This window comes from Solanum tuberosum, unplaced genomic scaffold (assembly GCF_000226075.1).
Source record: "Solanum tuberosum cultivar DM 1-3 516 R44 unplaced genomic scaffold, SolTub_3.0 scf00072, whole genome shotgun sequence".
In the NCBI taxonomy this organism is placed as follows: Eukaryota; Viridiplantae; Streptophyta; class Magnoliopsida; order Solanales; family Solanaceae; genus Solanum; species Solanum tuberosum.
The window spans coordinates 62661-77004 of NW_006238999.1; the positions used below are offsets into that span (position 1 = coordinate 62661).

Consider the following 14344-nt stretch of genomic DNA (forward strand, 5'->3'; position numbering starts at 1 on the left):
ACCCTTATACTTGTATCAGTTTGTATTTTGAACCCTTCTATTTACCCATTTGTCATCTGGACCCTTAAACTCAATAAAAATGAGACTTTTAAATCTCTCTAACCATGTATGTAACTCACTCTCCCTTACATAGATGACATGTCATATCCATGTCATATATATTAATGCCAAGTCATAATTTTCTTCATAACTATTTTTTAATTATTAATAAAAATATTAAATAAAAGACAAAATCAACAAAATTTTCTATTTTACCAAATAAAATAAAATTATTGTTTCTCTCACCTTTCCTAACCCACATTCACTGTCAAAACTCAAAACCATCTCCATATCCCCTGTTTTTTTCACAGAAAAAGGAGGCATCACTTTATGAAAATAGATTGGGAGCATTTTTGGGGTCTTCGTAGAAGAAAAAAGAAAAAGAGAAAGGACGCCGCCCTCGCCATTTTTGCCGACGAAATCACATATACTTTCTCCCTCACCCATCTTCATCTCTGCCGCACACCATCACTATTTTTCTTTCCTCCTCCAACCTCCACAAAAATAACAACCTAAGCCACTGCACCACCAAATCTGGCCGAAAAACCTCTTCACCGCCATGACCGCACCCTCACCCACCTCGTTCTCCTCTACACTAGCCAGTGTCGCCTCTCTCTCACACTCTACTGCGAAACAGTAGTGGCGCTTCATCTCAATTTTGTTAGCTTCTTACTTGGATAGATGACACCACCAGCGCCGCTTGTCTCTCTCATGCCATTGCGATTCAGTGGTCTCCGGCGAGCGCTGGTCTCTGGTGTTAGTAAATTGTGGAGAAGAAAAAAAAAAGTTTTGGTCAGGCGTGAAAATGGCCAAAAAGAAAGGGGCAGTGGGGAAGAAGAAGAAAAGACTTTTTTTAATTAATTATTTTAAAAAAAAAATATTTCTTTTTTAATTTTAATATTTTTTTAACCTAAAAAAGTTATTCACTCGCCTTAAGGTGCGTGAAGTCCCACACTTTCGCCGAGGAATTTATTAAATTGTATTTTATTGAGTTTAAGAATTCAGATGACAAAGGGATAAATAGAAAGGTTCAAAATACAAACTATACAAGCATAAGAATCTATTAGACCATTTGGCCAAATCTTAATAATAAAGATAAAATTATTAGTAATAAAATATTGGTGAAGATGCTGGACTCTTCCTTTACTGCTATAGCACTCCTACTCTACTAAAGAGAGACTTTCTCTTGTTCTCACTCCTATTTATTCATATCCCCATTTCCCTTTCACTTCCTGTGTGTGTATCTACAATTCATTCACATGGTTCACTTCTAACAGCTGCTCCCCTTTTTTCTCAGATCTGTTCTTAGAGCTGCTAAAAGGTACATGGGTATTACTTCTTTTTCACTTTTTTTGTGTACGTACGTTTTCAAATTTTCCTGATCTTGATCTATACAGACAGATCTGATTCTTTTTTCTGTTACTTATGCAATTATTTGAGATGGGTCAGCGCACCTCTGTTTGTATTCTCGAATTGGGTTTATACATTTTCCTTAGATTTGCTCAGGGATTGAATTTGAATCACAAGATTGTTGCTTTGCATCGATTGTTATTATTAATTAGTATAATTCTGTAGCAACTCTTTTGATTAGAGGTTCGGCGTTGTGATCATATAGATGGTAAACTTGTCAGTTTCATCTCAGATCTCTCAACTTCCCTCTGCATTTAAGAATTGATATTTAAGATCTATTGGTGTTATCAGTACTCTACACTCTGATTGAAAGCAAGAGATAATTAATGACGATGACGATTTAGAGTTCAGTGTTTATGTTTTTACATAGTAATTCTATTACTTCAATGGTTTGGTTTTGACTTTCGAACTTTGTGGTCTAATTTAAAAAGATGTCAAAAAAGGAAAGAGATATTCTTTTTGAAATGGATAAAAAAGGAGGGACAGACAAACAAATTGAAACAGATGGAGTACTATATATATGGTCATAGATTTGAATTTGAGTATCAATATTCAAACTCCACCACTTTAAGTGGACACAAAATCAATATGACAATTGGTTTACTAACATGATAAGTTGCCAGAAATGCACGAGAGTGATTCAAAGATTTTAATCTTATTATTCTTATTTTGTACCTCAGGTGGATAGAGGAAAATTGTGAAGGACTGATAGAATTTACCGGAAAAAATGGCATTAGGAAAGTACTCTAGAGTAGATGGCAGGAAGTCATCAAATTATTGCTCCACCGTAACTATAGTGGTATTTGTAGCTCTATGTTTAGTTGGGGTATGGATGATGACGTCATCATCTGTTGTTCCAGACCAAAATCTAGATTTGTCCTCACAGGGGAAAAAGAATGACCTGTCAACACAGGTAACCGAAGGTAAAGAGAGTTACAATGGTGGCAATGAGAGTAACAACAAAGCTGGTGATGAGGGTAATCCAACTGATGAGGGAAAATCGAAACAATTTGAGGATACCCTGGGTGATTTACCTGAGGATGCAACAAAAGGGGATGCCTTAGTTAGTCAAGAAGAAAATCATTCTAATCCACAACAGACAGAATCAACTTCAGAAGTGAAACAGGAAGAGAAATCCACAGAACAGAAAGAGGATGCTGGAGAATCTGAGTCAGAAACTCAATCCGAGAAGGCAACAGATGATTCAGATGACAAAAAGGAAGATGGGCCAAACAAAGTAGATGATAAGGATTCTGAGGTTGGGGAGAAAAATGAAAATAAATCTGTTGGAGAAGAGATCAAAGAAGGTTCTGATGAGAAAAAATCAGTAGAAAACTCAGTTGAACTGAATGATAAAAAGGATCAGGAGGTAGGCCAAGGTTCTGATGAGAAGGCTGATGGTGAGAAGAAGGACCAGTCTTCAAGTGCCGTATTTAGTTCGGGGACTCAGTCAGACCTTTTGAATGAAACCACAACTCAAAATGGGGCATTTTTAACTCAGGCGTCAGAATCAAAGAATGAAAAGGAAATGCAGAAGTCTTCGGGGTCAGATAAAGAAAATAGTTACATTTGGAAACTCTGCAATTCCACTGCTGGGCCAGATTATATCCCTTGCCTTGATAATTTGGAAGCAATTAGGAACCTCAGAAGCACAAAACATTATGAACACCGAGAGAGACACTGCCCAGATAATCCTCCGACTTGTCTTGTTCCACTTCCTGAAGGATATCAACGTTCAGTTGAGTGGCCTACGAGTAGGGAAAAGGTGATACGTTATTTCTGGAATGCTGTTTGAAGTGATTATATCATATTTCCTTTTTCTTGAAGCTAACAGTATTACCTTCTGCAGATATGGTACCACAATGTTCCCCATACAAAGCTTGCAGAAATTAAAGGACATCAAAATTGGGTAAAAGTTAGTGGTGAATACCTTACCTTCCCTGGTGGGGGAACCCAGTTCAAACATGGCGCTCTGCACTATATTGATTTCATACAGCAGGTTAGCACTTGCATTTATCTTTGCTCTGCATTTGCGTGTGTGTTTGTTTTTCTTCAAATCATTAGAGGACATACATTATACTATATCAGTTCTTGCAGTTGTTTCTGGTTTGTGCAATCTTGTTCTCTTTAGTAGATTGTTCAATGTCTATTCTTTATATACTGTCTTGTCTCTTTCTACTTCCCTTAACTATAACGTGGTGTCTTAGATTCCGAAGCGACAGGTTCTTGTATATAATAGAACTGACTACTTGATTCCAGAAAAGAGAGAGAGAGAGAGAAGGAACTGATGTATTAAGAATTGTTACCAGAACCCAGGAAAAATAATTCTGCACACAGATCCCATAAACAATATTGGTGTATCAACAAATCTATTAAGGTATTTAATATTCTTGCATGGCATTTTGATACTTAAGCTGTTAGAATGTTGAGTTTTAGTTAGGAGTGAGAGTGAGAGTGAGAATGTTAGAATGGTAATTTCCTAATTAGGTATTGTCCCACATTGTCAAATATCAAAAATATTATGATAAGGTCTTTAGTAGGATATTTTCCCACATTGTAAAAAATATCATGTGTATTTGGTTCTTGCAAAGAATTGTGTCTTGTATCCATCAAATGATCAAGCTATGCTATTTTCACACCACTTTTACATTATTTTTGCAGTCTTTTCCAGAAATTGCCTGGGGAAAGCAAACTCGGGTTATATTAGATGTTGGATGTGGGGTTGCAAGCTTTGGGGGTTATCTTTTCGAAAGAGATGTTTTGGCCATGTCTTTAGCTCCTAAAGATGAACATGAAGCTCAGGTTCAGTTTGCTCTTGAGAGGGGTATTCCTGCTATATCTGCTGTTATGGGTACAAAGAGGCTTCCCTTTCCTAGTCGAGTCTTTGACGTTGTTCATTGTGCACGTTGTAGAGTGCCCTGGCATATTGAAGGTATTTGATTTTGCATTCTACTCATTCCTGATGCCTTTTCATTGCTCAAAGTAGTGAAGGGTTAAGTGTGAAGTTCTTCTATTCAGTAGGCAACCTTTGAGAAGAACATAGGTAGTTCTCGGTGTGTGGACTTCCAGCTCCAAAAATATTTCTATATCCGCAATCAGTTCATCTCTATTATTTCGTCTTACAACTGATGAAATTGTGTAACTTGCTTTAGATTAAACTTATTTGATCCAACAAACTGTAGGGGGGAAACTTCTCCTGGAGCTCAATCGTGTACTTCGACCTGGTGGGCTTTTTGTGTGGTCTGCTACTCCTGTCTACCAAAAGCTTCCCGAAGATGTTGAGATCTGGGAAGGTACTTTGCTTTAACTTATTCAGTTGACTCTTCCATAACTTGGTTAACTGGTCTTGCTGAATGACTGTTTTTGGCATTTTGACAGCCATGCAGAAGTTGACAAATGCAATGTGCTGGGAACTTGTTTCAAAAACCAAAGATAGAGTCAATGGAGTAGGGGTTGCTGTATATCGCAAGCCTACTTCCAATGAGTGCTATGAACAAAGATCAAAAGACGCTCCCCCGATTTGTCAAGGATCTGATGATCCAAATGCAGCCTGGTATTATTCTTAGAGTGATGGGAACTTCATTTTTAGTATTAATATCAATTATTTGGTTGGATACTGGATTGCAAGGCTGTCAAGAACAAATATTATTTATCGGGTACAATGCAGGAAATTATTTTCCATCTTATCTGTGGGAATTGTTTTTGTATTGAGAATTGTAGTGAGATTTTTGACTTAATTAGTTCTCTACACAACCTGTGAGAACTCCTTTTGATGTATAGCATACTCTTGATGCTGATAGTGATACTTATATAAAGTTTTACCTTATCAAAATAGTTGCAGTGAGATTGCATCTATGCTTAACATGATCTAATGAATGGATGCTTTCTTCAGGAATGTGCCTTTACAAGCTTGCATGCATAAAGCTCCTGTTGCCACATCGGAACGTGGATCTCAATGGCCAGAACCATGGCCAGCCAGGTTATCGAAATCACCTTACTGGTTATTGAGTTCCCAGGCTGGAGTATATGGGAAACCAGCTCCGGAAGATTTTACTGCAGATTATGAACACTGGAAACATGTGTTGACAAATTCATATCTTAATGGAATGGGGATAAATTGGTCTACTGTGCGGAATGTTATGGACATGCGTGCTATCTATGGAGGGTAAGTACCGAGTGCTACATTACTTGTTTCCTATCTATAGATCTTCTATCCATCTCTCTGCCTAATATATCTAGCAAAGCAGTTTTGGTTGAAGCTTGTTGCTGACCTAGATTTTATGATTTTAATGGACTAGCAGACAGGTGGCATATGTTTTCATCAAGTGTTGAACTTTTTTTAAAAAACAATCAAACACCATATTTTTTGAAACAAACACCGTTGTCATTGCAAAAGCAGCAATTGTCATGAGATATTATCATCTTTAATGCTGTGTTAGTTGGAATGCTCTGCACATTGGTTAGAATATTGTACCTGGTTGGTGCCATCTCAGGAATGATTACATCAGTTGTGACTATTTCTATAGCATCTTTCATCGTCTTCAATGGCTTGTGATGTTAAACTTCTGTCCCCTTGCAGATTTGCAGCTGCTTTAAGAGACTTGAATGTGTGGGTTATGAACGTTGTCTCAGTAGACGCTCCAGATACACTACCAATTATTTATGAAAGGGGTCTTTTTGGAATTTATCATGACTGGTGTGAATCCTTCAGCACTTACCCCAGATCGTATGATCTTGTCCATGCAGACCATCTCTTCTCCAAGATTAAAACAAAGTAAACATTTAACCTTTAAAACTACTGACTTAAATCAGCACCATTCATTTTCTGTTTCTCTATGTTGTGATCTGATAGTTCTTTGGTTCTTAAAACTCGTAGGTGTGGTTTACTGGCAATAGTTGCTGAAGTTGACCGCATTTTGAGACCAGGAGGGAAGCTCATTGTGCGTGACAAAGAGGAGACTATAAGCGAGTTAGAAAGTATGCTCAAGTCTATGCAATATGAAATCAATATGACCTATTCAAAGGACAAGGAGGGATTGTTGTATTGCCAAAAAACAATGTGGCGACCAAAGGACGTCGAGACACTAACTTATGCCATTGCTTAGCTGCCTTGCATGTGAAGGATGCTGGTTGTGTTCCGTTCGAAGAGGCTTTCATGCCACGGTGACTAGATAGTTTTCTGATTAAATTCCTGGGTAACTTTATTCTTGTCAGGCTATCGCATACCATTTCCTTAGCAAATTAATAGTATCATCATTATATATTTGTGGATAGTAAATGCCTTGAGGTTTTGTATTTTGTAATATGGAGGAGGTGAACATTCTTGCAAGTGTAAATGCCATGGTTTAGAACGATGGTAAATCTCAAAAGCACCACAATCAAATTCGTTTTCAGATTGAATTGGGCAACAGGCCAATACTCCCTGTACTTTGTTTCGTTGAGGAATGTTTGCTTAATTAGGCTTCAAAATTGCACTTTGTAGTGTGTACTCTTTCAAATAATTACAAAACATAGCAATACTGTGCATTTTACAGCACATATACATTTGCTACACAGTTTTTGAACTTCATTACCTGAGGTTGAGTTGATAACCGTTGAAACTTGACATGACAGCACCAACTTTGTACACAGAGACATCCATATCTTTATTTTAAGTGTTTTGTATATGGATTTTATGAAGATTACTCTTAAAATACCCATCAAGTGGAAGGTATAAACGACTTATACTTCAAAACAAGCATCAAAATGGATTAGTTAATGTCTGAGGAAGAGGAGCAGCAATGAAGGAATGGACTTTACCTAGTGTTTGCAATAACAAGATATTATATGTACAAATCATCTTGCCTGACATCCCAAAAGAACCTAGCTATTTTGAATGTGGAAGCAATACACGAGAACTCTTTCAAGATATATATAAAGAATGCATTTTCATTCATGAATTCCAAAGAGATCAAGGTGAGAGGGTAGCAGATAGATGTAGCGGGAGCTGGGAGAAGAGACCTGAAGAGGACGACATAGATAGATATATTTCAAGGATGGATCAACAACAATTGGACTACCATCTTCAAGGTAAGATTAAGTATCCTACATCGATTCTCAACATGTCCTACACTGCTTAATTTGGATAGCTGGCATCAAGTAAGAGAAGTTGGCCTATATGTGTGTGTGTGGTTGTGAATTTGGCTCTTCTGTTCAAGTACTCTACTAGTGACTGGGTCCTATTTTATCTCAGAAATGTACATACTAGGGGATGAGCAATAACTTAATCAATCTGAATGCTTTTGAAGGTCACTTTCAAGTCTTGAGCAATATGTGTACATGGTCTGGTCTTAATTAGCAATGCCACAAACTTAAGAAATGAGTGCGTTCTAGTTTTTGCTTCTATAAGATGAAAACACGCACAGCATTGATTTTGAAATTTAAGATCTGATCAGGGAAAAAACAAACAAGCAAGTTGGTATCATAGCATGGACTTCATCAATGGTCAGTTAAACATTTTTCTGTATGGAGCGAGTCAATATTCTCTAATTTTCAAGAAGAAGATACAATGCAATATCCTCATTCAATCATTCAATAAAGCAAGGGAAGGGATCAAGTTCAACACCTAAGCCTTGTAGCAGCAAATGTCATATAATTGGGCCTTCATGGCAAAAAGAAATTAGAACCATCGCGTTTGTTGGTCATACGTTTTCTTCACTCTGTACGAGTCCAAGTGCTTCTCCTAAATTCAAAGTGTTTCTTATGGTCCTCCTTCCAACACCTCCGCCTGTGCCTTTCCTCATCATTGCAGAAAATTCCCCATAGTCTATTTGTCCATCCTGCAATTTGTAATCTCTTTTAGTGGGGAAAACCCAGGAACAGACACTAAGAATTAACAGAAGATGGAAGTACAAGTTGCGCACAAATTGAGTTGGAAATTGAGAAATGAACTGAACTCATCTAATCATTGAACATCTAAGTTAACCAGTTGAGCTGATAGGAATTCAAACAAAAAATTAAACCTTTTACAAGAGAGAGAGAGAGAGAACTACAGCCTATCTAGCTGAACATAAAAACCAACGCAAAGACCATTCCCTGGAATGGACATTTCAGATTCTTATGTTACTAAATACAGTGTAAATCAGTAAACTCATCTTCAGCATTGGTACAGGCAGCACAAAATGAGACTAGGCATGGGAAGGTGTTTGTAATAGTATAGATTTTTCTCCTTCCTTTTTGCAATGGGAGAGCATTTGTAATAGTAGTAGGCATCATTTACTTTGACCATTGACAACCTTTTTCAGCATATATTGTGATGAAGCAAATCGACACCTTTATAAACACTCTTGGATGTTGGACACTACATTACTAAACACCCATCCGAGTGGATCTGGGGTTCCCCAGCAGACTTTTGATGTGTATTTATGGGTGTGCAAATAAGCTTGCAAAAGGTTGACTTTTTGTCATGTGAAAGGTTTAGAGCATCCGACCCTCAAGACAATCAATAAAGCCGCGCAAAATCTTCATAAACCCCATTGGATGTCTTTTAATAAATTGGCAGACATTGTGTAACTTAATCAACCCTTACTTCTTATATATGTGCATGATATAAAAAACATAAGAGAATAGAACTTACATTATCTTGATCAATATCTTTAATTATTTCATCAAGATTGAGCTCGCTTAGACCAAATTCTTTGCAGGCTTGCTGAAGTTCCTCGATAGTTATGTAGCCACTACCATCTTTGTCAAAGAAAGAGAAGGCTGATAATAGATTCTCTTCTCTTTCCAATTTGTTCAAATGAACAGTAGCAGCAATAAACTCCCCATAGTCTATTGTTCCACTGTTGTCAATGTCTGCCTGTTAAATAAAACATGGTTGGATCTATGTGGTCAAATGAGCAGAAAGTTATAACACACATAAGCACAAGTGAGTGGAAGAAAGACAAGGTGGGCATATCACACAAAAACACAATGAGGATAATTTTTACCGCATCCATAAGATCCTTGATCTCAGACTCCATTAGTTCCGAACCTACTCGCCTCAAACCCTCTTTTAGTTCCTCAAAGGTTATTGTTCCACTATTATCCGTGTCTAACATTTTGAATAGCTCCTTGAGGCCACCAATCTCCTCTTCTGATAGCCTCTCGGCAATCACCTACAAGTAACAAGAGAATGAGTAAAACAAGAATCAAATATATAACTCAATAATACATTGAACATTGAATTAGAATGATAGTGATTGGACTTCTCAAAATAATTATCAGTTAAATAGCAAAGAGAAGCACCCCAATCATAATTATAATTTCCATCCAGAAAGAAAAATCTGTAGGCCCATTCAACAACAATGTCAGCAAAAATTAGGACAGCTCATTGAGTTCAAATTATCTTTGGTTATTGTGTAACGGATTTTCACTTCAAATGTCATCGGCAACACATTAACTGAAAGTGAGATAAGATGCTTTCAGCAGGATTTAAGTTTCTACACATATTCCCTTTCTTAAGAAAAAAATGACATTTGCCAAGACTCCAAGGATAAATCGCCACAAGCAGGAGTGCAGGACACAGAACCCAGCAAAAAGAATATAACTAGGTGTGATTGAAGCATCTGTTAAAAATTCAGACATTTCTGGTAAAACTGCAAGAGGATAAACTGTTTGCTCCTTTCCCATTTTAGCTTTTCTAATTCCTTTCTCTCCTTTGGTAAATTAGGACCAAATTGACATACATTTTGTGATACTGCAAGAATATATATAAGATACAGACTAACAGAGTACATGTTCTCTCACGGAGGTATAGTTCAACAAATAAGAAAATTAGAATAACGGGAAAGGAAATTATCAGGGGAAAAAGGAGAAGAAGATTGAATAAGCACAAAAACCAACTATGTACACTAAGGGAAGGGACCACTATAGTGGTAACTAGTTTATGATCTCGCAACTTGGTATCTATAATCTGGAAAGACACAACTTGATAAAAACAATGTAGGAACCCAAGATAAACCTAGAGATTTGTATGTCCGTACTGTGAGGTATAGATAATACTACTATCACTGGTTTGTCTTAAAGGACATTATTTAGTAATGGAATAAGATGAACTCAACTAGAGTGGGATGTATATAATCCCTTTGGGGACATCCGACAAAAGTGGAACGATATAGAGAGTGGAATGTATATAAGTCCTTTGGGGACATCCTATAAAAGTGGAACAATTCAGAGAGTGGAATGCATATAAAGGATTCAAATAAAGAACCCAACTAGTGTATCATTGTGGCATGGTAGTAGTTATTGTTCATTTACTTTCATTCCTTAATTAGAAATGACGATATACATGGATATAGATGTTACATGAATATAATCTGCATTAACAGCTTCTATGATGTGGCATACTTCTTCCATACTCCCCATCCCCCAAATAATTTTCAATTCTACCCATATTTCTACACTTCTATACTACTTTTTTGCATTTTCCTTTTTCTTTTAAAACAGCATCTAGATCCAATTTCAGTTTCTTTACAACTGAAGTTCTTGGAACACTATAAAACTGTATGGCAAAAGTTGTTCCAGGCAAGGAGAGTACAGACACATGTAAGCGGATAACAAACTTTTCAAGAGCTTACACGCAAAGCCATTTTCTTTAGTTTGTTCATTGCTGAGAATTGCTTGAGGCGTGAAAGAACTGCAGAATCAAGAGGTTTATCAGGGGTCATTGAGTCATCCACGATCCACGGATGGCCTGAGTCACAGGAAACAAAAAATATAAGCTCATTGTAGAAGCCCTTTGTTTCAACATGTTCGTGGACATGTTTTTGAAATATGCAACTTCTTGAAGAATGACACTAAGAGGGTAACAGCATTTTCCAGAGCCAAATAAGTCCCAGTTTTCACAACTAGAAGGACTTACACAAAACTTCATGGGCAGTTAACCTCCTCTTTGGATTCCTATCAAGAATTTTGCGTATCAAATCCTTTGCACTATCTGAAATTCCAGGCCAAGGTTCGGATTCTAAATCTAGTTTGCCTCGCAGTATCTGACGAAATATTCCCATATCAGTTTCTGGAATCAGGAAAACAATAAGAATTATAATATAATATGAGCATAAAAGACGAACTTTATAACACACCCATAGAAATATGAACCTGGCAATTACAATACCTGCCCAAAAAGGTGGAACACCACTAAGTAATATGTACAAGATAACTCCTGCACTCCATACATCTGATTCAGGTCCATAATGCTTGCATAAAACCTCTGGGGCAACATAATAAGGACTTCCCACAACATCAGAAAATGTTTCACCTGATAACAATAAAAACATCAAGGAACAGAACTGTTTACCTTTAGCATTAAAGGTCAAGTACTCCTAAATTAAGTAGAACAAAAAATCAGCAATTCTCAGTAGGACAAATGTAATAACCAACTGTCCAGAAAAAGATATGATGCAATGAATAATGTCAGGAAGGTTGCTGGGCTTTCACATTTGAAAACTCATATCAGCAAGTGAAAGCAAAAGCTAAGTGTTAGAGACTGAAATAAAACAGAACCTCACCAGAAACATATAGCAGTAGAAATTAACGAAGTAAATTTTTCATTCAGCAAGACCAAGTTGAATGGAACAATCACATTCAAAAGGAAAATGGAACGAGACAATTTGAAGAGATACTCATACCAAGATTAGAAGGACCAGTAAACAAATTGAAGTTACAAATGTCATCATCAGATTTAAGACACAATTATCATTTTCATGTTCGAGAACACTCTCTAAATAGATTGTCTGGCATTCACAAACTTGGTAAGCTATGTACTATTCAGTCGGAACACTAGTAATAAAGCAATAAAAAAAAGGACACTTATACAAACAATTTTGCTTCGGTAAAGTACTTTCTAGAACTGTACATACACAACTACTGTTATAATGCAATTATGCAAATCCTGCAGATCCAAAAGTTGAGGAGAAGAAACAAAAAGTGGGAATCTCCATTTAAAATAACAAATTAAGACTTGACCAACTTCTGAATACCTATTCTTCTGTCATTAATTCCATATAATTCAAATCATTAACAAAGAAAGACTCAAGCTTGTTCTTAAAAAAAGATAATATTAGTAATAAGCTAAAACCTTAGTGGTCAAATTAGAGAAGCATCTCAGCTATCATAAGAATAAGAGAAGTAGGTAATCCCCTTAGTAACTGTCTCTAAGAAAAGAAGTATTTTTCCATCATGAGCATTACAAGAATCACAGTTTCTCAGTCTAGCTGCAAACTTAAAGGCATCATGAATCACCATTTACTTGATAACTGATTTGTTTGTGAAAATCATGAATTCCTATGATCAAGGATTATGCTAACAATCAAGCAGTTAAAAGAAAAGATATGCTTTCCACTCCTCAACCTAGAGAACAATATCAAGAAAATAAATATCAGAAAAAAGATGATCAAACCAAAATCCCTTATTTGATGAATAAGGGGAATGTACCTGGCTTATAGAAAACAGAAAGGCCAAAATCAGTGGCCTTGAGAGCAGCATCCTCTTGAGAACTAAGAAACAAGAAATTCTCAGGCTTTAGATCTCTATGCATAACCCCTAATGAATGGCAAGCTTCCACCACCCCAACAATTGTTTTGATCAATTTAGCAGCTTCTTTTTCACTATATTGCCCCTTTTCAACAATCCTATCAAAAAGCTCCCCACCAGCACAAAGCTCCATAACTATATGTACATATAAAGCATTTTCATAAGTACCCTTTATTCTAACAACATTTGGATGCTCAGATAGATGGTGCATTATCTGAATCTCCCTCCAAACATCCTCATAATCTTCCTTACAGATGAGCTTCTTCTTTGGTATAGTCTTGCAAGCATAAAGATTAGAAGTAGATATTTCAGTACAAAGATAGGTAGTTCCAAACTGACCTTGACCCAATATTTTGCCTAGAGTGTAAAGACTCTCAAGACTTTGAGTTTTATAAGGAAGAACCCAAAAATGCTTAGATGGGGTTGATAAAGATGATGTTTTTGTCTTGGCAGAGTCTGAGGAATCCATAGATGTGGTCCTCTGAACTGAATCTTGATTCTCAGAGCTTAAAAATGAAAACTTTACTAATTATCAAGACCTTTTTTTTTCTCTTTGGCAAGATTTTACCTCTCTAGATTCCCTCTCCCTTTCTGTGTGCACTTCTGACACTTTGGTCAGAAATATGCTTTGGTGACTCAGATGCCCAAGTCTACTCTCATTTCTCTTTTTGATGACTTTAATATCCCTAATAAAAATTTAAAATGTCGAACAGATACATTGCATATTTACGTAAAAAAAAATCGTCTTTTTGGTATGTATTTCGCAAATACACGAAATATTAGCTTATTTGACGAATATATCAATGCATATTTGACATTCGGTATTTATGTATTTTTTATATTAGATATATGTATTTAAATATATTTTATGTAATTGATACTTTATACATTAAATTAGTATTATATGTACTAGATAAAATTGATATTGAATACGTCAAATAGGTATTAAATTCATTGAGTGAAATTGATACTATATAAAAACATAGTACTAGTTAGAAATAGTGAAATACAGATACATTGTGAAAATTTTAATACAAAAAATCATTGTTAATACTGACAATTTGAAATCACATATGAAGTGAATCACAAATATAATTACTTGAATTTGATTTTTTGTCGTGATGAAGAGTTGATAAAAGATAATTTAGATTTTTTGTGTTGTTTTTTTTAGCTTTCGGGTATGTAAAATCTTCAAATATTGTTATAGGCGTGATTTTCTCAACTAAAAATAGACCACTTTTAAAGACGCACGTATCTTAGGTACACCAATTAGCAAGGTTGTTCAAAACTTAGCCATAACCAACAAGTCTATCACAAAATTGGCTTGACTTACTAGAATTTG

General features: G+C 36.1%; 2 protein-coding genes across 2 annotated transcripts; one reads left to right on the top strand and one right to left on the bottom strand.

The window, feature by feature from the left end:
- The first annotated feature begins 1178 nt into the window (after window positions 1–1178).
- Window positions 1179–6926, top strand: LOC102598475 (probable methyltransferase PMT26). Its single transcript, XM_006345686.2, has 9 exons — window positions 1179–1360; window positions 2130–3214; window positions 3299–3448; window positions 4111–4381; window positions 4632–4742; window positions 4828–5002; window positions 5342–5614; window positions 6029–6223; window positions 6326–6926. Exons 2-9 carry the CDS (start codon window positions 2177–2179, stop codon window positions 6552–6554), a joined length of 2442 nt encoding a protein of 813 aa, XP_006345748.1. The 5' UTR covers window positions 1179–1360; window positions 2130–2176; the 3' UTR covers window positions 6555–6926.
- A 953-nt stretch (window positions 6927–7879) lies between these two features.
- On the bottom strand, window positions 7880–13654 carry LOC102598810 (calcium-dependent protein kinase SK5-like). The gene is made up of 7 exons (XM_006345687.2): window positions 12904–13654; window positions 11585–11728; window positions 11333–11485; window positions 11049–11164; window positions 9420–9587; window positions 9065–9289; window positions 7880–8267 (listed from the first exon to the last, which is right to left on the bottom strand). The coding sequence occupies exons 1-7, from the start codon at window positions 13469–13471 to the stop codon at window positions 8130–8132; spliced, it is 1512 nt and encodes a 503-aa protein (XP_006345749.1). The 5' UTR covers window positions 13472–13654; the 3' UTR covers window positions 7880–8129.
- Between the last annotated feature and the right edge of the window lie 690 nt (window positions 13655–14344).

What these genes read in the sequence shown, in the direction of transcription:
- LOC102598475 (XM_006345686.2), top strand. Translation starts at nt 2,177, where the DNA reads ATGGCATTAGGAAAGTACTCTAGAGTAGATGGCAGGAAGTCATCAAAT. An exon ending in GATGATCCAAATGCAGCCTG is followed by an intron (nt 5,003 to 5,341) that starts GTATTATTCTTA and finishes TGCTTTCTTCAG; the next exon opens with GAATGTGCCTTTACAAGCTT. An exon ending in TTCTCCAAGATTAAAACAAA is followed by an intron (nt 6,224 to 6,325) that starts GTAAACATTTAA and finishes TAAAACTCGTAG; the next exon opens with GTGTGGTTTACTGGCAATAG.
- LOC102598810 (XM_006345687.2), bottom strand. Translation starts at nt 13,471, where the DNA reads ATGGATTCCTCAGACTCTGCCAAGACAAAAACATCATCTTTATCAACC. An exon ending in TGTTCCACCTTTTTGGGCAG is followed by an intron (nt 11,486 to 11,584) that starts GTATTGTAATTG and finishes TCCTGATTCCAG; the next exon opens with AAACTGATATGGGAATATTT. An exon ending in AAGATATTGATCAAGATAAT is followed by an intron (nt 8,268 to 9,064) that starts GTAAGTTCTATT and finishes TACAAATTGCAG; the next exon opens with GATGGACAAATAGACTATGG.